The 22574-nt window shown below is 52.2% G+C and overlaps 11 protein-coding genes across 11 annotated transcripts; 9 read left to right on the top strand and 2 right to left on the bottom strand.

Moving 5' to 3' along the window:
- Positions 1-126: 126 nt before the first annotated feature.
- SNOG_00175 (hypothetical protein) lies at positions 127-2626 on the top strand (the record flags this gene model as incomplete). The annotated part of the gene is made up of 3 exons (XM_001790817.1): positions 127-159; positions 214-2506; positions 2589-2626. 3 exons carry the CDS (start codon positions 127-129, stop codon positions 2624-2626), a joined length of 2364 nt encoding a protein of 787 aa, XP_001790869.1.
- A 2014-nt stretch (positions 2627-4640) lies between these two features.
- SNOG_00174 (hypothetical protein) lies at positions 4641-5780 on the top strand (the record flags this gene model as incomplete). The annotated part of the gene is made up of 4 exons (XM_001790816.1): positions 4641-4817; positions 4874-5275; positions 5340-5639; positions 5694-5780. The coding sequence occupies 4 exons, from the start codon at positions 4641-4643 to the stop codon at positions 5778-5780; spliced, it is 966 nt and encodes a 321-aa protein (XP_001790868.1).
- Positions 5781-7025: 1245 nt separating this feature from the next.
- Positions 7026-7148, top strand: SNOG_00173 (hypothetical protein; the record flags this gene model as incomplete). The annotated part of the gene is made up of 1 exon (XM_001790815.1): positions 7026-7148. The coding sequence occupies one exon, from the start codon at positions 7026-7028 to the stop codon at positions 7146-7148; it is 123 nt and encodes a 40-aa protein (XP_001790867.1).
- Positions 7149-7508: 360 nt separating this feature from the next.
- Positions 7509-9679, top strand: SNOG_00172 (hypothetical protein; the record flags this gene model as incomplete). Its single annotated transcript, XM_001790814.1, has 3 exons — positions 7509-7522; positions 7634-8192; positions 8240-9679. 3 exons carry the CDS (start codon positions 7509-7511, stop codon positions 9677-9679), a joined length of 2013 nt encoding a protein of 670 aa, XP_001790866.1.
- A 612-nt stretch (positions 9680-10291) lies between these two features.
- SNOG_00171 (hypothetical protein) lies at positions 10292-11215 on the bottom strand (the record flags this gene model as incomplete). Its single annotated transcript, XM_001790813.1, has 1 exon — positions 10292-11215. One exon carries the CDS (start codon positions 11213-11215, stop codon positions 10292-10294), a length of 924 nt encoding a protein of 307 aa, XP_001790865.1.
- A 1075-nt stretch (positions 11216-12290) lies between these two features.
- On the top strand, positions 12291-13129 carry SNOG_00170 (hypothetical protein; the record flags this gene model as incomplete). Its single annotated transcript, XM_001790812.1, has 2 exons — positions 12291-12886; positions 12913-13129. The coding sequence occupies 2 exons, from the start codon at positions 12291-12293 to the stop codon at positions 13127-13129; spliced, it is 813 nt and encodes a 270-aa protein (XP_001790864.1).
- Positions 13130-13425: 296 nt separating this feature from the next.
- SNOG_00169 (hypothetical protein) lies at positions 13426-14880 on the top strand (the record flags this gene model as incomplete). The annotated part of the gene is made up of 5 exons (XM_001790811.1): positions 13426-13878; positions 14005-14259; positions 14323-14640; positions 14717-14741; positions 14795-14880. The coding sequence occupies 5 exons, from the start codon at positions 13426-13428 to the stop codon at positions 14878-14880; spliced, it is 1137 nt and encodes a 378-aa protein (XP_001790863.1).
- A 15-nt stretch (positions 14881-14895) lies between these two features.
- Positions 14896-15332, top strand: SNOG_00168 (hypothetical protein; the record flags this gene model as incomplete). The annotated part of the gene is made up of 2 exons (XM_001790810.1): positions 14896-14945; positions 14984-15332. The coding sequence occupies 2 exons, from the start codon at positions 14896-14898 to the stop codon at positions 15330-15332; spliced, it is 399 nt and encodes a 132-aa protein (XP_001790862.1).
- A 1097-nt stretch (positions 15333-16429) lies between these two features.
- Positions 16430-17956, top strand: SNOG_00167 (hypothetical protein; the record flags this gene model as incomplete). Its single annotated transcript, XM_001790809.1, has 3 exons — positions 16430-16535; positions 16597-17074; positions 17131-17956. The coding sequence occupies 3 exons, from the start codon at positions 16430-16432 to the stop codon at positions 17954-17956; spliced, it is 1410 nt and encodes a 469-aa protein (XP_001790861.1).
- Positions 17957-19383: 1427 nt separating this feature from the next.
- On the top strand, positions 19384-20822 carry SNOG_00166 (hypothetical protein; the record flags this gene model as incomplete). Its single annotated transcript, XM_001790808.1, has 3 exons — positions 19384-19878; positions 19986-20230; positions 20285-20822. The coding sequence occupies exons 1-3, from the start codon at positions 19768-19770 to the stop codon at positions 20820-20822; spliced, it is 894 nt and encodes a 297-aa protein (XP_001790860.1). The 5' UTR covers positions 19384-19767.
- Positions 20823-21399: 577 nt separating this feature from the next.
- SNOG_00165 (hypothetical protein) lies at positions 21400-22307 on the bottom strand (the record flags this gene model as incomplete). Its single annotated transcript, XM_001790807.1, has 3 exons — positions 21400-21958; positions 22014-22196; positions 22246-22307. The coding sequence occupies 3 exons, from the start codon at positions 22305-22307 to the stop codon at positions 21400-21402; spliced, it is 804 nt and encodes a 267-aa protein (XP_001790859.1).
- Positions 22308-22574: the final 267 nt, after the last annotated feature.

Genomic DNA, 22574 nt, shown 5'->3' with positions numbered 1-22574 from the left:
ACAGCACTTCTGGTAAAACCCTCCCAACGCAAAACCCCCTCTGCGGGTTCCCGGTCGCGGTCGCTCCAGGACCTTCCACGATTCCACGCGGCCCTATATGCAGCGGTGGTCTGCACGGCAGCTACGATGGACACCGAAGATGGAACCATCTTCATAAGGGTATGAGGCACAATCTTCTGGCTGGAAACGAGGTCGGTACTAACATGTGCTAAGAACCTGGCCTACTTCGTTCGGACGCACGAGAAAGCGCTCGCTAACGCGCTCCAATTGCACCGACGAGCATCCAGCCATGGACAGCCGGCCGTCACCTCTCCTTCTTCGCCCACGGGCCCGGGCAGTCCGCCCTCGACCTCCTCCTCGAGCGTCTGGGCAGCAGCACTGTCTCTGCCCTCACTGACCTTTACATCTCAAGCGATCAAGCCCGCGAAGCTCACGCTGACGCCTCACCACCTATTCTACCTCCTCTCCCGCTTCGAAGATCTCGGCATACCCGTTGGGCCCATGAATGTGCGCCTGGAGAACATCCACACAGACGCATCCCCCACCAACTATGTCTCGTTTCTCAGCTCCGCGCAGCGAAACAAGCAAAAGTCCTCGGACCGCGACTCGATACATTCAGTATCCAGCGTGCGCAGCGTCATGTCGGGCATGTCCTCGCTTTGGTCCTCGCTCCGCATGGGCTCCAACAGCTCCGCCAAATTGGAGAGGCAAAAGGTGCAAATCCAAGAAGACCTCAGATACCTGTACTCTGCATTCACCAAAATACCGTGCTTGCGGCTTGCACCCGATCACAAAGCACGCCTAATCGCCGGCTATGAAGAATTCCCGTTCGATACTGCAGTGCCCTTGTTCGCATTCAAGAATGTCACAGCGCTCGAGATTTACGATATGGACTTTCGTCAGTTCTACGGCTGGGACAGGATGGCCGAGAACCTGCGCAGCTTGACCGTCAAGCGAGCCGGCGTCGACGACCCAGCTGACATTCTCATCAACATTGTTCTTGACGACATTGACAAGCGCCGCAGAAGGTCTGCCAAGGCTCCTACATCGCCGTCAGCTGCCTGGAACACCGCAAGCCCTGGTCCAAAGCATGCGCAACTATCTAGATCTGACTCTCCGCCACTCTCTCCGGCTGGGAAGCAGAGTACGAGCCCAAGGAACACAACGGGTCACCAACGACAACGGAGCACCTCGCCCACCCGGCCGCCCAGCTCCCGCCATGGCTCAGCTCATGTCTACGGCAGGAACAGCACACCAAACATTCGCAGATCGTCGGGAAGTTCGGGCTCGAGCGTGCGCTCGACTACTCCACGTGGCAGCTCCTCCAATCTCCTGTCAATGGGCTGGTTCCCATCGACGAAATGGAGATTCTTGAGGCATCTCAGTCTGGCCGACAATGCTCTCACACACATCACTGCAGCCAGCATTGCTCCTTTGGCCAACACCCTACAGTCCCTTGACCTTTCGACGAATCTCTTCACTGAGATTCCGGACAGTCTAGCTACTCTGACGTCCCTGCGCGCACTGAACCTCTCCAACTGCATGATCGAGGGTCTTCATTCTCTCGGTCGCAATCCCTTGCCCGCAATTACTACCCTCAATCTGCGCTCCAACCGCTTGAACTCACTCGCAGGTGTAGAGCGTCTGCTCTCTCTCGAACGCGTCGACTTCAGAGACAACAAGCTGACCGATCCGACTGAGCTTGCAAGGCTCACGTGTGTACCTGATCTCTCTGAGATCTACGTGTATCGCAACCCGTTCTGCAAGACCCATCCGGCGTACCGCGTCACCATCTTTAACTTGTTCCGGAAGACACCTGGGTACACGGACGATGTCGTTATTGACTCTACGGGACCTACTGCCGGCGAGAAAAAACAGCTTATCGACAGGGCACCAGAAGCGCCAGGTGTCCCCATAGTCCGTCCGCCACCGGAGGATGATGCGCATATTGCGCCTTACGTACCGCCGAAGGTAGTCAAGGCTATCGACAGCCCTATGGAGGGACCCGAAATCCTCCAGCGCACCAGCTCAATGCATCGCACCAAGAGTGGACGTGATCCACACGGCTCGCAGCGTAAAAAGAAGGGCCCCAAGCGGAGGATTGTTGAGCTTTCCCAAACCGATGCGGTCCAGCGGGTCTCACAGTCAGGCCTTACTAGCCTCTCTTACGACGACGTACCTGCAGGGCAAGCGCCCAGGATCCTAAAGAAACCGGAAGTTGCACCCGTTGACACCAATAGCCTTCGCTTTGAGGAGCCCTCGAAGGCACATGTGTCGGGCGATCCTTCGAAGAAGCCGAGACAGGATGACCGGGCTGTCACTGATGATACCCACACAATTCAACAACAATTACCACCAATTGATACCACGACGATCGGCAAGCCTGGAGAGCCCCAGCAAGACGAGTTCGATGCAGGCAACGATCTGTACAAGAAGAAAATAGAGGCACTTCGACAGGACTTTGGCAACACGTGGCTTAGTGCTCTCGGAGATGATAACTGGGACTCTACGTCTGTCACTAGCTTCCCGTCTGAACGCGGTGGTTACAATTCTCCCACCATCCGTCCAACACTACCTCGTACTCCCAGCCAAAGCCAAGGGATTGTTTCCGGCGGTCGAACGCTAGGGTGATATTCTTTTTCACTCGATTCTACTTACTTTGCGATACCCAAAAGATTTGTCTAGCAGTTTTACGCTTTTGTAATACGCTGCAGCGTTCCAGGATTCCGTTTTCGACTTCATGTCTGTTTCTTGTCACTGGCTGTTATGCATGGCGCTGGACGGATCAGATACACTGAGCGTTGTCGTGACGCTCAATGCGTCGCCATAATCTACCAGCATCGGACTCCTTTTCTTCAACTCTCTGGCGGCACTTCTGCATCTTTTATAAAAGGTGGTCTATTGCTTGCATTTTTTGCGCTCTCGTTTCTGTTTGCTTTTGGGGTTGTTCTGTACCATATCCATATCCAGGCGTTTCGTGGTGTCGTTATACCAATAATCTTAGCGACGATCCAACGGCCTATTCTCCGCTTACACACGAAATTTCATTGCGGTGGACGGCCTCAGGAGGACGACGGGAAGTCATTTCAATTTCCGTTGCATAGTGAGGAGCAAAGCGTGGGGTACGATCTTGGTAGATATTCGCGGAAATGTCAAAATGACTACATTTGTTCAACATGTGTCCAACTTCCGAATCGCGGTGACGTGGTGTTGGCATGACTAGACAACACATGCAGTTTCTCACCCAAGTATATGCTTGACCACAAGTGTTAAAGTGCTGCGCCCACGAACGACATAAACGTGATATGCAGTTCGCAAACAGCATCGGCTGGCCGCGGGATATAGTCCGATTCGGTGAATATCAGCGCACTGGCATTGGAATTAATTGGTCCGTAGCATAAATGACGAGCACTTCTGGTACGTGGCTGTGTACCGGGTCCGCGCAAGGGTAACCGTCGCAGGGAGTGAACCGTACTCCAAGTGTTTGGGAGCCGACGCGCCCGAGCCTAGAACTGGCAATCGACGCGCATAGCCGTTGTCGAACTGCTTGATGAACACACAACGGAGGTTTCAAGGTGTAGCCGAGGGAGTGAGCATGTGCACAATGTGAAGACTATGACAAAGATAGAGGGCATTGGACTGCTTGGTAATGCAAAATTGCGTGCATGATTTTACAACGTTGGGTCGACATGTCTAATGAATGAGAGGCAAGGTTACAGGGAATCACACGGATGGGCTGGCTTACTAGTGCCCATGCCATAGCGTCGTGAAAGGCTTGCTCCTGCCTACCCACGGCCTTCTGCACCTATTGATACTCAGTCTTTTTTTCACATTTCCTCCTGCACGCCCCAACTCGGTCAAGCACTTGTCTCGCAAAATCTCTCTCCTGTCGTCGACGCGCGTCTAAAGCGGGACTAGCTCACAGCCCGCCAAGCCTCTGCCCTTCGAACCGACGAAAGTCTTCAGCGCTGTTGCGACTCTCTGACACAACACCACCCCGACGACGAAATACCCGCAGCCGCACAATCTCGCTCTCCTCTGCTCTGCAGTCCCGAGCAGTATTGTCGTCACTCTAGTGCCCCGCCTCACAAATTTGCGCCGTCCCGCCAGAGCAGGCGGTGAAGTCACCCACGCAGCATCCCACTCGAAAGGCTCCGGCCACAACAACGCCTCGCGCCCCGCTCCCCTCGCGCACCCAACTGCCCCCGCGCAACCCGCACAGGTACATTGCTATCAACCTGACCCATTGACGAGCGCATCAAAAAGTCGCACCTGCCGTCCCGTGATCCAAATCCACGCCGCCAGGCATCTCTGAGGGGCTTCGAGCCATTCTTCCGACAGCGACCATCGTCGATCCTCTGTGGACCAGATAGCCCAGCTCATTGAGACAAGAGGTATGTCCTGCTTTTCCTGCACGCCGTGGCCGCGCACGCGATGCTTCCACGCTGCTGTGTTTGCACTCAGCGGCGACGTAACACAAGCTGCGCCGTTTCAGACGCCATGTTCTGGCATAGAAATCCCTGCTAACTAGCCGCCAGAGAGGGTACCAGCCGCCAAACGACGCGCATCTCTTTTTCTCCACCGCGCGAGGTCCTCCCTTGCTCCTGACTATCTACACGAGCCAGCAGCCAGTCACAGCTATGGCGGAAAACGAGGTAGATTTGGACTCTATCATAGACAGGCTTCTCGAAGTCAGGGGCAGCAGGCCCGGCAAGCAGGTCCAGCTGCTCGAGACTGAGATCCGCTATCTGTGCACCAAGGCACGAGAAATCTTCATCTCACAGCCTATCCTCCTCGAGCTTGAGGCACCGATAAAGGTAAGTCTGTGCTGGACCTGACTCTTTGTACAATCATACTGACTCCTGCCTCCTAGATCTGTGGTGACATTCATGGCCAGTACTACGATCTGCTCCGTTTGTTCGAGTACGGCGGTTTCCCACCCGAGGCCAACTACCTCTTCCTCGGCGACTACGTAGACCGTGGCAAGCAGTCGCTCGAGACCATCTGCCTGCTCCTTGCATACAAGATCAAGTACCCCGAGAACTTCTTCGTCCTGCGTGGCAACCACGAGTGCGCATCAATCAACCGCATCTACGGCTTCTACGACGAGTGCAAGCGGAGATACAACATCAAGCTATGGAAGACGTTCACCGACTGCTTCAACTGCCTGCCCATTGCCGCAATCATCGACGAGAAGATCTTCACGATGCACGGTGGTCTGAGTCCCGACCTGAACTCCATGGAGCAGATCAGGCGTGTAATGCGACCAACTGATGTAAGTGACATCAGTAGTTCTATTAGAGAATGCCTGTGATTGGTGCATAGACTAACGCATGCAGATTCCGGATTGTGGCCTACTGTGTGATCTCCTATGGTCTGATCCTGACAAGGACATTACCGGATGGAGCGAGAACGACAGAGGTGTCAGCTTCACATTCGGCCCCGACGTTGTATCTCGTTTCCTACAAAAACACGATATGGATCTCATATGCCGTGCCCATCAAGTCGTGGAAGACGGCTACGAGTTCTTCTCCAAGCGTCAGCTCGTAACACTGTTCAGCGCTCCCAACTACTGTGGTGAATTCGACAATGCGGGTGCGATGATGAGCGTTGACGAGAGCTTGTTGTGCTCCTTCCAGGTATGCCGAGTCATGTCGCAAACGTTTGAGCACACACTGACGATTTGAGTGCAGATCCTGAAACCTGCCGAGAAGAAACAAAAGTACGTTCCCAAACTTGGCGGCAGCAGACCAACGTCTCCTGGCAACAAGAAGCCTTAGAGCAGTCAAACAAGCCCCTACATTCAGAATGCATACGAACTTCTTTACAGCAGGTTTGGGCGTCGTTAGACGATGGTACATCGCTAAGCCCTCGACGAGACGGACCCTGAATTACCTTTGCGACCTCGAGCCACACCCCACCCTTGTATCGTTTTCGCCCTCGACGACCCGGACACCCTTCGACATGTATACACAAAACTCTCCCTTAGGTTTTTGTTTGCGCGTAATGCGGCGCGGCCGACTGTGACGACCTCTTCGACCGCGCTCCTTCCCTAGCATGTCTGTACGAGCCAGTACTGGCTGTTGCGCTTACCTTTATCCTCGTGGTCGCTGGCGAGACTTGGGGCGTCGAAGGCTGGCAACAATGGTCAAATATTCTCAACGTCGAAAAGAAGGAACAAGATGATACGAGTTACGGCTAGGCTACGATTCACGGTTGTCTGCATCATCTATAAGAGCTTTTCTCGAAACGTCAATTTTGGTACCGGGTTGCGGGGAGTGGAAGCGTTCAATCTGTCGCCGATGGGGCGCTCCAAAGTTGTCTCGACCTTGGTCCTGTGGACGACTGCTACTTTTTTTGTGCTCCCCAGGTTATGGTGGGCGGCTAACACCTGCTAATGTCAGTCATTTCTTTTTGTTGCGTTTCACGTCAGCAGTGTTAGGGGATGTAAGCTATGCAAAGTCGTTTTTGCAATCCACACGGTCGACGAGACGTTTATCACAGTCTCATTTCCCCCTTTGAAGATTACGTTCTGTGCACTATGTGTCCTTGCACCTTGCACCTTGCACCGTGATGGGACGTTGCGGTGGTAGCACGCAACTCTCTGTGAATATGCAAAGTCAATGGGCATCTCCGAGGCGACGGTCAAGCTCTTCTCCAAGGAGGCCCCTGATGCGAATATGCGAGCCCAACGATGGGCGCCGGGATCGACCCAGAACGTATCCATGGCCGGCATATTTGGCGTAAACAGCATGTTCACGGCCTCACAGACATGGTTCGCATTTTGATGTTCGTGAAACCAGCAGAACGCGTCATGACAGCTGTCAGGTCTCGGGTGTGGGTGATGGTAGTTCCCGGATGCGGATGATGCAAGTGGGCCACAAGCGAGCACCGGGGGTGGTTTCGTTTTGGATGCGCCGGACAGAGTGAAGAGCGGCGGTGCTGGAATGCCGCAAGCTGAATACGAAATGCAGGGCTTGCACTCGGCGGCCAATAGTGCGGTGCCAGGGTAGAAATCGCGTGCCATGAATGGCGGGCTCGTCGCCGTCTTCGCCGAGCGGCCTGGAGCAGCCTCGTTGGGGCATCGTGGATTTTGCAATGGGGCTCAGCAAGATGGTGGCGGCCGGCAGGCTGTGATCCATGCGTAAGCGCCGTCCAGAGATCCGGTCTTTCCACAGTTAAGCAGCCAACACCTTCCCGTTCGGGCTCGACATCGTCACTGTCCTCTTCGTCTGCACCTCGCTCTCGCTGTCCCGTTCTACATTCCCACGACCCACGACCCACGACCCACGACGACGAGTGCGCATCGATTGCTGTTGGCCGCCTCGCTCAATGTGTTCGCTCTCGTAGCGCCCGTCAGGATACCCCGGTGCTGCTCGACCGTCGTCACTCCTTTGCCAGCCACACCGTCCGAACCCGCTGCATCGCCCGCCGGAGCTGGATATTGCCGACTGTGATGCTCTGCAGCGGAAAGCAGTAGGAGGCCGGGTTACTACATCGCCATCAACATGGCCGAGTTTGCGTACGTCCACGGCGGCTAGGCACGGTGCACCGCTTAGCGATGACACCTGCCACCACCATCTCTCCCACGGCCGACCCTCTCTGACCGCCTCTCTAGCTTCTTAACTCACAGCACCGCCCCATGGGTCAACCACGGGTCCGGCAGCATGACACCCTCACGCTTGCGCTCCTTGTCCCCCATGCCCAAGGAAGTCACCCGCTCTGTTTCGGTACCCCAACTGCCGAAATTCACCCAGTCCCAAACCGAAAGCGATGGCATGAACACCATTCCGGACCCACGTGCGGCTACACCACAACCTGCAATCTCGCGCCAGCACTCAAACGACTCGCAACACCCCGACCTGAGCCAGGAAGTCTCCATGCTTAGCACGAAGCTCATCAACGCAATCAACCACTCGACCATGCTTGACGACTCGTTGCAGCAGACCAGACACGAGCTGGAGACGGCGCGAGAGCAGCTGGCAGGACTGGAGGCCAAAGTGCAAGAGCATGAGAAGCAGGTGTCGCGGGGCTTGCTGGTCGAGAAGGTTGTTTACGATAAGATGGAGAAGCAACTTGGCATAGAGCTGCAAGAGGAGCGGAACCGGAGGATAGCCGCCGAGGCAGCGAAGCGGAAGACGGACAGCGAGGTCGAAGCTCTGACAGCCGCGCTGTTCGAAGAGGCTAATGTGGTAAGAAAGGCTGGACCCGATGCACTAGCCAAGCTAACAACTTCTAGATGGTTGCCGCTGCACGCAAAGAGACTGAAGCCTCAGAGAAGCGTGGGGAGCACTTCAAGCAACAGATCGCCGACGCCGAAGTACTCCAACATTCCCTCCAGGAGCAACTGCAGGACCTCAAGGGCGTCGTGGAGAAAATGAGCATACATGGGGACGACTCCGAAAGCAATCCTCTCGGCACGAACACTGCACCTTCCACACCTGGTCTGACTCCAGCCGATAAGATGAGCAAACTGTTAGAAGCCGTCAATCTCACACCGAACACGCCTGGGACAGAAGACTTCAGCCCAGAACACCCGCTGCATTTTTCGCATCTCATTCATCCTGTTCTACGATCCGATCTTGTAGCATTCCAGGAGTTCCAGGACATGCTCAAGATCAGTTCCCGCTCTTCCGCACCGCCCAGTCGGGTATCCAGCGGGAGCTACGGCAGTTTGAATGTGCTCGGTCTCGGCTCACTAACGAACCACTCGAGCAGCTCCTTACCAGCAACCGCCAAGTCGCCCACCTCAGTTGGAAACAACTCGCCTCGAGAGTCTTTGACTGGTTTCAGCATGCCGAACTTGAAGGACGAGAAGTTCTACAAGCGAGCCTTGGTTGAGGATATCGAACCCACATTACGTCTGGACATTGCGCCTGGGTTATCATGGATGGCTCGACGTACCGTACTCAACAGCATCACCGCTGGATCGTTGGTGGTTGAGCCCAACCCTCCGTCAATATCACGATTCCGAAGCCCAGTCTTCCCTTGTTCTCTGTGTGGAGAAACACGGAAGGGCGAACCATATGCCCGGAAGTACCGCTTCAAGCCAGCCGACACAGAAGACTCGCAACGCTATCCGCTTTGTGACTGGTGTCTTGGTCGAGTCCGCGCCACGTGCGACTACATTGGTTTCTTGCGCATGGTCGCAGCAGGTCACTGGCGTGCCGAGACGGAGGATGAGAAGAAGACTGCTTGGGAGGAAAGTGTGCGGTTACGAGAACGCATGTTCTGGACGCGAATCGGTGGAGGAGTTGTCCCATCTTTCATACCTCTACGAGACAGCCCACGAAGCCCGACATTTGGCAACAGGACACCAATCACTGAGGTCACCGAAGCAGAGGAGCGACAAAGTGAGGAAAGCGAAATGGTTCTCGAACCAGTCGATATTTCTGTGGACGGCCCTGTTGCAGACCGCAAGAGCGAAGACGACCCGTTCCAATCAAAAGACGAAGACAAGGTCAAGCGCGTATCGATAGGCAACACCGTCATCTCGAGTGACCGCGACAGCACGCAGACCCTGACTCAAGACGAGGAGAAAAAGATTGAACAACAGGCCGAAGAACAAATCCATGATGAAGTCCAGAAGTCGCTGGAGGTGAAGACGGAAACACTAGAGAAACCTCAGTTGCAACGACAGAGGTCCGATGGTCGAATCCGCCACCCAAGCTGTCGGTGAGAAAGAAGGATGAGCGGTTGAGTCTGCAGATTCCGGGGTCTTTTGACGCCTAGATGTTTTGAAGGAGCGAGATGTTACATTGTTATTGGAATGTTGTTGAGCAGGCGAGCGTTGCAGCTTAATCTATCGCGTCGTATCTATTTATATAGCATAATCTTACTCACACGGCGTTGAGAGGAGAGGGATCGTTGGATTTGGGCGCTTCGTGGGGCTTTGTTAGATACCAGGCGTTTATTTGGATTCTTGGATGGGGGGTGGGCGGTTAATGTAATATTATTATATCGAAGGAGGGTTTTATATAGATTAGCATGAGAGATGTAGGTACGGGGATGGAAGAACGAATGAAAGAAGTAACATACGATCACTTGAGTCCATTCGAGAAACATTGCTTGTGAATGTAGAGGTCAAGGGTATCATTCTGTCTATCAACGCAATACGTTATGCCACTCATTACTTTGAATCCAAGTACATGCATGCTCTCATTCATGTCGTTGAGATGCTTCCTTCGCAGACCTTGCTCTCTATCTTCCTCCCTATACTCATGTCCGCGTGTACACATTTGTTTTCGGCACCAAGCTCTCTTTTATCGTACACTCGCAATTTCCAACGCACTCACTTCGACTTCCTCGGCCGTCCGCGCTTCTTTGGCGCCTCTGCCTCTTCACCACCCGTATTCGCACCGGCCTTTTTACTCCGCGTTGTTCGCGTTGGTGTGGCAGTTTCTTGCTCAGCTTCGTCTGCGCTCGCCTTGTTCTTCTTGCCGCGCTGTTTTCTCTTCGGGCGGGTGGACGCTGGCTCGGCCTCATCGTCTTGAGCTTCTGCGGCTTCCTGCGATGGTTCTTGCGACTCGATATCTGCATCAGACGTCTCCGTGGACTTGCTCTTCTTCTTCCCGCGCTTGGATTTCCGGGGTCTGGGCTGCGAGGCTGCAGAGTCGCCATCCACTTCCATATCTGCCTCCTCTGCGAGTTTGGGCTTCTTGGACGGCGCGTCCTCGAGGCCAGTCAACATTTCACCATCATCCTCCTCGGCCACGACTTCGTCAGCGCCCCTCTTCTTCGGCGCAATATATTCCCTTCCCTCCTCATCGAACTTCTTGTTGATCTGCCGTGCTTTCAACTGCGCCCTCGCCCGCTCCTTCGCCATCCGCTCCGCGCGCTCCAGATCGTACTTCTCATTACCCGCCAGACCATGCTTGATAAACCGTGCCGCAGCACTAACGTCCAGCTTCGACTTGGGTACAACAGGTCGCTCTTCCACATGCTTGATTTTCCCAAAGTAGCCCTTCAGCCGCGCCAATTCCTTGAATATCGGGTGTTCTTTGGCATTGACGCCGCTGGCTTGTAGCGTTGAGTACAGCAGCGATTCGATGCTGTATGCGGCGAGGACGTAGAGTTTTGCCTTATCGAGGAGGGGCAGGGAGGATGCGGTTGTGGGGAGTTGGGTGCTGAGGAGGGGTGCGAGCGTGGTAGTGAGTTCGTCGATGTTTACTTCGAGGTCTTCGACGAGATCGGGGAGGTCAGTTTGGGGGTCCATTTTGGCGGTTTGTGGGTCGCGATGACTCCTGCTGTCGATAGTATGCAGGGTTTGCGGTAATTCGTCGAAAGGCGAAGTTGATGTCGTTGTTGCGCAGGTCAAAGGATCGAGGACGAGTAAGTTGAAAAGTTGCGCACGGACAGTTTTGTCGCGCGTTAGCTCCGCAGCTCAGTTCCGCCCTCACGGCGTCATTCACTCGATATCTCGGTTTTGATACTTCTCGTGGCGCCACATATATTCGACTTGTACATACATGTGACCTCTTCCGCTTTCAAGCTGTCTTTCTTTCCACTTCCACATCACATATTCAGGCTTCGGCCTCGGATACCACACATACGAGCACCATGCAACTCCGGTAGCAATTGCGTGAGCCGGGTGGCTGCAATCCAGAAGAGAGGTTTCATGGCCAGTCGCAAGGCATTTGGCGGCGAGTCAGCGGAAGATGGGGAAAAGAATACGTGCGCATGTCCTACAACCGAATCGAACGGCAGCTCACAAGTCGCAGTGAACCCAATTCAAGAGCAAACGGATCGCCACAAGTCCTTTCGCAGTGCAGCCGACTTCTACCGCGCGAAACCTACGCTCGATCGGCGGATACACCATTTTGGGCGTCGGCCAATGTTGGAAGCTTCATTGCCCATGCGCTGCGGGGGATACCTGACCCACCTCCGGTGACACTCATCTTCTCCGAGATTGGGATAAGTTGAACGAATGGAATGAATCGCAAAAGAGATTGACTCTGGTTACCGATGGTGATGCAGAGATCCGCGAAGGCTATGATGCTGAGATAGCAATCCCACGAATACGGTACCATCACAAGGAAGTAGGATTGAATGCGTCTTCTGCAGTGCCACTCGAAGACGGGTCGCGAGAAGAGATACTGTCCGGCGAGTCGACAGAACCTATTCGATCATTGATTATATGTTCCAAGGCTGCAAGTGTTTTGCAGGGAATATCTTCAGTGAAGCACCGACTGGACAAGGATTCCGTCATTCTCTTCCTTCAAAATGGCATGGGCATCGTGGAAGAAGTCAGCAGGGAAATATTCCCAGATCCTGCGACACGACCATACTATATGCTCGGTATCAATTCTCACGGAGTCAACAATTCTTCAGGTGGGAAGTTCACGACTACTCATGCCGGTTTTGGTACCATCTTGCTAGGCATCCTGCCTCACGAAAGAGATCGAAATCCCAATTCTCCTTACGAACCTGATGTAAAATTCTCGCCAGGAGGAAAAGTGGGAGCCACGCCAACAAACCAACCCTCTCCTGCAGACGAGATCAATTCCGAATACCCACCCCCAACCTCCGCAAAATTCAAATGGACGCCCAACCAGCGCTATCTCCTTCGCACGCTCCTCCGTGCTCCTGTCCTCGGTGCAGCCGCATACTCACCACCAGACCTTCTCCAAATCCAACTCGAAAAGCTCGTAGCCAACTGCATCATCAACCCACTCACCGTACTCCTTGACGCCCGCAATGGTGCCATACTCTACAACTACGCCCTAACCCGCACGATGCGGCTCCTCCTCTCTGAAATCAGCCTCGTCATCCGCTCTCTACCCGAGCTGCAATACATCCCCAACGTGTCCTCGCGCTTCGACCCGGGGCGACTCGAAACGCTCGTCGTCAGCATCGCGAACAAGACAAAAGACAATGTCAGCAGTATGTTGGCCAGATGCGGAGGGCGGGCAGGCAGACGGAGATTGAGTATATTAATGGGTGGATTGTGAAGAGGGGCGAGGAGTTGGGGATTGTCTGTGCGTTGAATTATATGGTTGTGCAGATGGTCAAGGGGAAGGTGGCGATGGTGGCGAGGGAGTTGGGCGATGGAGTGCCGTTTGTGGAGGGCGGGGATGTGGAGGTGAAGGAGGGCGTTGCGCAGACGAATGAGGAGGAGGAGAAGAGGTAGGTATTGCGGATCGCCTACTTATATCATTATGTTCTACCACCAGTTTTTCAGCTTGCGGGAGCTTCTTGCCAATCAGCCCGTGTATTGCTTTGCATAAGCGAGTTGAGGCGTTGCGCATGTTGCAGCTGATGTCACGTGCCAGGCTGAGAATTTGGGAAGCTGCCGCCTAGTCTTGTTCTTATGTCGACCGTGCTTGTACTCCTTCTTCTTATTCATCTTCCCGACAAGCTTCTTCTTCTCTTACTTCACTGCGCCACCTGATCAGACAGCTTTACAGCGATTGCCCGGCACGCGCTATGGCTGCGTCCATCCCAGGCGCCGAGGCCATACCCCAATATCTCCAGTGGAAGATAGAAAGCCAAAGGACGGATATCAACTTGGATAAGAAGTTGGAAGAAGCGAACAAGGTACTTCACAATCGTATCTTGAAGATGCGCGAAGGGAAGCTATGCACGGGTTGTGTACTGTTTGTCGGCCGCGATCATAAGTCACATTGGGGTTTTGCAGGTGCTTTGTGGTCACGCTTTGAAGTTGTGCCGGGTTCAACAGAAGAAGCATCGTTGCTCGCAAAGAAACCAAGACTAAATTGGAACATCATTGCTGGAAAGTCGGTTACATGCACACTTTGCAAGGCATTCCTCGAGGCAGCATTGCCCTTGCTACCAGAGGAGTCGAACATGGTCAGGCCAAACCAGCTATCTATCGATTTGCATCGTGGAGCCTTAACGCTTCCTCGGATGAATTCAAAAGTAAGCTTTACTATCACTGGTTAATTATGATTATGGGAATGACCTGAGCCTCAGACATGTAAGCATAGATCTCATAAAGCAAATGAGTGGCATGGTCTGACTGCCACGTTCACTTGGAATGGACAGTCTGATGACGCAGTCAAGTACACCATCTGGCCAAACAGTGGCTCGAGCCAGAGCAACTCCAATGACACACCGCATCATTGTATATGGCATCGCGACGTTCGACCTACAGTCGACTTCGATTTAGTGGCAGGTTGGCTTAAAGCATGCGATGAAACACATGGACACCACCCAGGCTCGCAGGGGCGAGAGCGAGCGCTTGACGGCATTCGATTCATCGATTTGCAGCAACGCTGTATCGTCCGAAGAAACCGAAATGTACGTTACGCGGCATTAAGTTACACCTGGGGCTCGAGAGAGCAATACTGCTTGACGAAGAAGAATATGCTATTGCTCGAAGAAAATGGCGGTCTTTCAAGTCTGGAAGGAAAATTTCGCCCTGTTGTTACAGATGCGATGCAAGTCTGTCGCCGTTTAGACATTTCGTACTTGTGGATTGACTGCCTATGCATTGTCCAAGATGACGAAGCAAGCAAGCATAGTCAAATTCAGAACATGGACCTTGTGTATGCCAATGCATACATCACGCTGGTTGCCGCTTCAGAGCAAGCTACGGATCCACACGTCGTCAATCAGAGTACCAATGAAGGCATAGATGAAGGACTAGCGAGAGTTTCGGTACCAGTCACCACAAACAGAGTGAATTTGCCCTTAAATGGCATGTCGTATACATGTTCAGCTGATGATATCAACACACTTTGCTCTTCGTTTTCAGGCTCACTGTGGTTCTCCCGTGGGTGGTAAGTCATATAATCCAGAGACCTTCAATATCTTTATCACTAACACAATCAAGGACTTTTCAAGAGCTCGTTTGTGCCCGCCGCATTCTCGTGTTCACAGCTAAGCAAGCTTTTCTCTACTGTCCAGAAGGATTACTAACAGAGAGCTTCCATCATGGAGAAGACCAATTTAAAGCCTTTCATGTTCCTCCTCAGCGAAAAGATGTCAGTCTTTGTGGCTCGTTAAATGAAAATTTTAACAGGGGCAGTATGCTCAGTATTTCGGATATCATCGCCGAATATCAAGATAGTTATGTGCCACTTGTTAAGGCATACATGGAGAGAAACTTGAGTTACGACAGCGATGGACTGAATGCCTTTTCTGGAATCATCAGTGCAGCATCTCGAACTCTTGGTCCGTTCCACTGGGGCTTGCCCTTAAAGACAATTGCTAGAGCTTTGCTTCTGGATCTACACGGGCATGACAGACCATCCGATCCACCAAACCGGAAGCTATGCTTCCCTTCGTGGTCCTGGCTTGGTTGGGCATCTGGATCGGTATCTGACGCATTCGATGATCGCTATCAACTCGTGCCACTAGTGCATATCTAAGCATATGACGGACGCATCGAGACGAAGCTTCTCGCTGGGCCTCGGAATAACTCCGTTGGCGTCGAGGGGTATATCGCGGCGGACATCGAGGCCTATAATCAAGCCACAGATGTGCAACTTCCCCTGCAACCAGCTATTGAGTACTCTCCATCGCTTCCAGCCCAACCTAAGGATATTACTCAGGTCCTTGTCTTTTGGAGCCATGTCGCTTGCCTTTTGGCCGACAACCGAGAAATGTCAATGCTAACTGTATAAGTTTAGATATTCACAGACTTCCCTGACGTCGTCGCTCTCAGAGGCGATAAGCTGCGTAATGTCGTAGTGAGAGCCTTTGTTCTCCTTGCGTTAAGCGTTTAGTGTGCCGCGTCAGCGTACAGATACTCCCTTGTTATAGAGATAATTAGGGTTATCAAGAACCCTACTGCGGTTAAGGTCCGCGCCGTTATCGCGGGTGTATTGCAGAGGATGCTTAAAAGAAAGGTATTCTAGCATCAGAAAGCAGATCGCCCCAGAAGCCGAATCGAGGTGTACTCTTGCACAGCATATCCAGATCTTGCTGATATTCTTCTGTCTTTTCCGGATTGGCGATCATATCGTTAAGATGGAAGCTCAAAGCCAGTATTACAACAACTGAAGAAAATTAATTTCATCACCAATATGCCTTCTTAAGTATCCCTAGTCTTTGCTGAAATATAGATGTCATGTTGTTACAGGCGCTTACCTTAGGGACGATGCCAGCTGCACAAGAATAGCAGAAACCAACTCGTTCGTTGAAGAGATATGTATAAGTGCTCTCGAGATACCCCTCGTTGCTACAGAACATAGATATTGTGTTGTTTTAGCACATCGGGCGCCCTACTCCGGGCCTGAGTGCTAACACCGCTCATAGCCTAGCGCCAATATCGCATATTTAGGTAGCCACCATTTAGAGCTACATCTGAAACTACATTGTTATACCACGACTCTATTGTCTGAAACACTTAAGCCTTGGCAGCCCTTCATTACACTACACCTCGCGCAACTCTCTGTCTCTTATCCTGAAGCCACAATTACCGCGACACTTTCTAATTCATCTCCGGCGAATAGAACAGACCACGATGGCATCGCTGACATTGCTACCTGATGAGCTACTCCTATCGATCCTCACCGAAGCTGCCTATGTCCGCAGTATCAAACGCGCTCTACGGTTGCGACTCGTCAGCAGTTAGTTTTCCATGTCCCAGATTAAGCGTTGAGTGCGATATTAAATAGACTAATCTGCCAGAACGCTTCGCCAATCTCGCCACCACAGCCATTTTCAACTCCGGCATTCTCAATCGTGAAGAAATTTCCGGCCACATCTACAGAGCACCGGAGTTATGGGCCGAGTACTTTACATACCTCACACTCAAGCCTACAACACGAAAAAGTCAGGAGTTCAGAAAACTATTTCTTATTGCGCAGCATATCTGTCGCTATCGTCATGCAAAGGCAGATGGACCCTATCTTGATGCAGGGGCCATTATCGACGAAGAACTCAGGGAATGTGTACTGGAACTTTGTCGGATGGTGACTGTTCCGATCTGCGGCGGGTACATGATTGTAAATTGGCCCACTGCTGCGTCCGCATACGTCACTGAAGGACCGTTGGACGAATCAGCCCTCGATTTCAGACGCCATCTCCTCAGCGCTGCAGCTTGGTTGGGCGAAGAAAGTCTTGTTATCAAACTACTTAAAGAAGGCTGCAATTGGTTTGATGGCCCGTAAGCACCCTCTACTAGATGCTTGTTTTGCATTTCACTGACATTTAATTCCCTAGCTCTCTGTTCTTGGAACCCATCCGCGCCGCATCTCATCGCGGCCACATCAACATCGTCAAAATTTTAATGGTTGACAGTTCCATCAACGTCTTCCATGTGAGAATTTGCCCCACTTACATTGCCAATTTCTTCAACGATCATACCCCACTACTTGATGTTATTCTCGGTCCTTCTTGGCAGAGGTGTGAGGTTGCGCCAGAAGACATACACGAACTACGAAGGCTTGCATTGAATGGAACTCGTACTCTGGAAACACTTAAACGGCTCTTAAAGGATGCAAAACCGCATATTATCGACGATGATCGGTACTGGCTCTGCAGACGAACTTATGAAGCCATAAAAGGAGGTCAAGCGGATATTGTGAAGTATATGATTGAGGAAGAGGGGGTCGAATTCAACGATAACAAATCTATTGACACATCCATGTTCCTGTCTCGCCACCCCGTGGAATTCGAAAAAGGCAGTAGGCTTTGGTATAGGGACGCTGCTTTCCTCAGTATGGCTGCCAGACGCGGGCATTCAGAGATTGTCAAGTTTCTGCTCGACGCCGGAGCTTATCCTGATCATGCCATCGAGTTTGCAGCAATGAGTGGATCGAGAACAATCATCAGGGTACTCTGGGAACACAATGAGTATGAAAATGATGCTGTACAGGGGGCTTTTGTGTTAGCAGTAGACCGAGAGGACACTGCGGTATTCAACCTTTTAAAAGAGCTTGGAGCTAAGCTCGATGATGACGTGAGAGTTGCCCTGATCGAGAGAGCGCAGAATGAGGGGCTGGATTCGATGGTCAGGTTACTCGATGAGGACGCACTGATCTCTTGATTGATGAGGTTGAAGTACGAGCGTTCAATCGGGGACACGTTATTCTACTCTACATTCATATATATCCATCAATGCGTAAATATGCTAGAATTAGTATTCCGATGTGATCTGTTTCATCGAGGATCTTGCAGTGCAATATAGACGGAGGTGCGAAGAACAGAATTCGTAGCAAGGTGCGATGCGGAGAAGAACATTCTAGCAAAGCATAAAATGACTGTTTCTTTTTCTTTTAGAAAAAAAACTCCGCGGTTTCAAATACCTCTTGATAGCCTCGCGCACTCACAACCAGCTCGACAAACTTTCATGAGTGGAGTAGTAGCACGCGATTAAGCCGGATGTAGCTTTGTCAAGAAAATGGAAAACAACTAGTATTTATACATCGTATCCGACTTGACAAACGGTGTAAGGTATTCCCCGGCGCCCCGAATCACATTTTCAATTCAGCTTGCGTTACAAGTCGAACTTTCGGTGTGAGATATCCCAGGAAATTGCGGTCTGGAGCAGCAACAAGAAATTGCTGATGTCCGGGATATACTTGTATCACTCCATCGGGGCAAAAGCACGAACACTCTGCCAATCAGCTGACAGCGGAGTGCACCAAGATCTGCAGCTTGCGTGTCTTACTGGCTGAAGTGGGTTTTATCAAGCACCAGAAGCGGGATAGCGCAAGGAGCATTGGGGCCAAAAGCGCTGAACATTGCTTTCGAACCATTCGTTTGGTAATTCTCGGCTGAACGCCATATATGCCCGGACGGGCATTCGACCTACTCGTGATGCACAAAAATGTTTGTGGAATATGCATCATCTTGGCCCAGTGTACATACCAGATTTCCTAGTTGCTCGCTTTTGTTTAGAGTTCAGCTCCGAGCCACGTAGTGCCTGATATTGATAGGCCGTGGTAATAAAATTGCATCAGCAAGTCACACTGTATTGTCAGGCGGCCGTAAGACGCTTGAAAGCTAGAGATTGACGAGCTGACCTGGAAGCTGGCTGTGCTGTTCGCCCATACACGTGTTTGATGCATCTGAGTACACTAACTCAACCATGAAGCTAGTGCTGACTATCCTGATCGGCGACTTGCCCGTTCTCATCGTACTTTGCAGACAGAGCCCAGCTATTCGGTAGCATAGGGCTTTAGCAGCTGGAATGTTTGTGATGAGGCTGGAGCTGCATCGCTAGTGGTGAAATACCTTCCGAGATCCAGTGAGATGAAGTCGGATGAGTGCATGCGAAACACTGACTGTGTACATACAAGCTACTTCCCCCGCAAGGCCTGCCAGCTGTGGCAACCCCGGACGTCGCATGAAGACGGGAGTGACTGAAGTCCGTCCTGCACGCAGCCTATACATCTCGATATCAAATCTGGAGCGCTACCTGCATCATCTAAATGCATGATGCACTGATCAAAGCGAAGGAAATATGACTAGAGAATACTGTGATCGAATTTGACTGTAGGATTGGGGGTCTAACGGTTCGCCGCTGTAGTGCCGATAACATGAGCTTCAAGACATCGTAATAAGCTGACGACCAGTTACAGCATGATCGCTGGGTCCGAGGATGTGTATGCGTTACCGGCTACAGGCCCATTTAGTCCGCCATTTTCGGTTGGGGCCACTGCAGCGGTAGTGGGCGTGCGCCTCTGCCCCTTACCATGATGCTGCGGCCCAGATCCTCAGCTCTGGATTAAAGGATTAGGATCCCTTCCTACGGGCCCCGAGGTTTGCGATGCTCACTCTATGCGAAGCAGCCCATAAGACTACTCTTGCCGCCAGTCAATAAGATACTGCAATCATTAGCCAATCACTGTCAAAATGGACTATACGTACTTCGCCACACCGCAGCAGCCCTATCATCATTTTATAGAAGCGCTATCAGATAACTTTCCGCACGTTGGGATCAACTCGGAAACAAATCGAAGCATTGTATGTTTTCCCACGCTCGCATTGGGTGCAGTGTCAGACTGTGGCCCCGCACTTCAGCCTTGTGGATACCGGTTGAACATGACTAATCCGAACATCACATGGCACAGGAACCTCTCGACGCTTCCATCTTCCCAGCACCTTACGATGCATTTGCATTTCACGGTCTGCCAACTCCACAACAAGGATCACCCGAAGCTACAGTACCGCTCACGCCTATGCCCGTCGGTAGCGTGGATTCGGGCCTGGGAGGCGACATAGATGAAAGCCGGGATGGCCGGATGCGCAGCAGCAGTGAAGAGAAGGAGAATCTCACGCCTGCTCAAAGCAGGCGGAAAGCGCAAAATAGAGCAGCGTATGTGCTCGTGACATGATTGAGATGATGAATCAATAATTGACTTTGATGCAGACAACGAGCATTCCGCGAGCGCAAGGAGCGGCACGTGAAGGAACTGGAGAACAAACTCTCCGCACTCGAGTCTAGCACACAGTCTCTCCAGTCCGACAATGAGCGCCTCAAACTCGCATTACAACGCGCGCAGACTGAAAATGAGATTCTGCGTGCAACTGCAGGACATTCGCCGGCTCCGTCTTGTGCTGTATCAGTAAGCTATCCGTCACCAGGCGCGCATCTCCCAGATGAGGATCTCAATGACAACGAATATAACGTCCAATCACTCCAAAATGGCAGCGTGATCAATGCTGCAGATAAGGACCATGCCGCCTCTCGACGCAAGACCAAAGGAAAGGAGATTCCCGCTGCCCAGGCCTGGGACTTCATCCAGCAACATCCTCTCGTCAAACAGGGCCTCGTCGACATCGCTGATGTGTGTGAGCGATTAAAAGGAGCAGCAAAGTGCGATGGCCATGGGCCTGTCTTTGAAGAAGAAACGATATGGCAGGTCGTAGAGGAGTCGAGACGAAGTGGTGGTGACGAACTCATTTAACCGTTGAACTTGCTGTGGAACTCCGGCGGCAGAACAACGTGCTTCTTATACCCACATACGCGCATCATGCGTACTTTATCATGACTTAACTACGGCGTCTGGAGTTGAAAGAAATAGCTTTTCCTGCCTGGCGCTGATATGCAAATGGCAGCAAGATCATAGCGAGGTGGCTATCGCGCTACGGTCTCAGCTAAACTTCTACTTAGTGCAGAACAATCAATGACAATAGTGCAAGAGTTTGTGATTGAGGCAGACATGCTGCGGCATTTGTAAATCTTTTGTGATTGCATGGAATGCAGCTCGTGAGTCTTGTTCATCTACAAATCGGTTCAACGTAAGATGAAGCTATTGTAACGCTGTAACACAACCAGTTTGGCGCGTACATACAGCGCTTCTGCCACCGCCTCTTTTTGTGGACAGAGTTAATGCGTATCAACGTGCTGAAATCGGCACCGGAACCACAACCAAGACGAGTTGTTTCGAATCGGTCAGCCGATGTAGACAAGCAAGTATAGGTGCACCAGCGCATCACATGATGCTGTATCCTTGATGCACGATCGAGATTACTTCTTCCCCATCAATCCCAATCACTATCCTCGTCGTCTCCCGTCGTCTTACCCTGCCTTATCTTCCCCTTTGGTTCATCCTCAACATCCTTCTTCTTCTGCAACCGCTGATCGTTAAGTTTGACCGCCCCAAGATCCACTAAAACTTTCTCAACATCTACAACAAAGGTGTCAGTACGCAAACCCAAAATAACGAACAACGAATACGCACCCTGTGTACTCGTCCTCACGCCACCCAACTCCCTCAACGTAACAATCTGCCTCTTAATATCCCCATCCTTGTACACCAGCACCGTGGGTGTATTCTTATCCGGATATCCCTCGATGCACAAATCCGCGCGCATCTGGCAGAACTTGACGTCGCCAAACCGCTTCGCCAGCTCCCGCCATATCTCAATCAGCACGCGCGACTCGGTGTTCGTACCCTGTGACGACGTGAGCAGGACAAACACAAACGCCGCTTTCGACGCGTCCGTCACGTCGCGCGAGTAGTCTGGTTTCTGGAGGTGGTAGACTTGGTTGTATATCGACGCAGCGGTGGTGGTCGCGAGTTCGGCCATGCGTTTTTGCCTGTTCACAAGAGTAAGCCCTCATCCCATCACGCCAATGCTAGGGCATATGTTACCGATATGATTCCAAAAAGTCCTCGTCTTCTTCGTCTTCGAGCGCATCCAGTTCTTCCAGGTCTTTGCCTTCGAGGCGGTTTTCGTGGGCGAGGCGGCGGGCTTCTTCGAGGGCTTCTTGGATCATGGGCGTAGGCGACGGTGGCTTCTCGGGGATCACGCCGTGCTTGCGGAGGATGTCGTTCCTGAGTAAGAGGTCAGATGGGTGTGTGGGGTTGCGAGGCTTCCACTGACCATTCTGTGTCTGCGTTGGGGTCGTCCACAGGGACCTCCATGGGCATGTCTGGCATCTGCATTGTCGCGGTCGGGGGAGGGGTACTGAACGGCGGGCGCGTGGAGGATGGGCGAAGTGAGGGCGGGCGGGGTTATGCGCAGTATTCAAGGCCGTTTAGGAAGAAGTATGCTTTGTAGATACGCTCAATGGCAGGTTGTCGAAGACGCGCGGCGCAGAATTGTGATGCCTAGAAATGCGCGTCCGAACTTTTCGAAGCTCAGCTCGCGTGGCCCCTGCATACTCACCCCGCCCCCACCTGCCCGATCCTGTGGAGTATCGAATGACGTAT

The sequence above is a fragment of the Parastagonospora nodorum genome (assembly GCF_000146915.1).
Source record: "Parastagonospora nodorum SN15 chromosome Unknown scaffold_1, whole genome shotgun sequence".
In the NCBI taxonomy this organism is placed as follows: Eukaryota; Fungi; Ascomycota; class Dothideomycetes; order Pleosporales; family Phaeosphaeriaceae; genus Parastagonospora; species Parastagonospora nodorum.
Note: the sequence above shows the minus strand (reverse complement) of the source record. Positions and strands in the feature narration are given on the sequence as shown.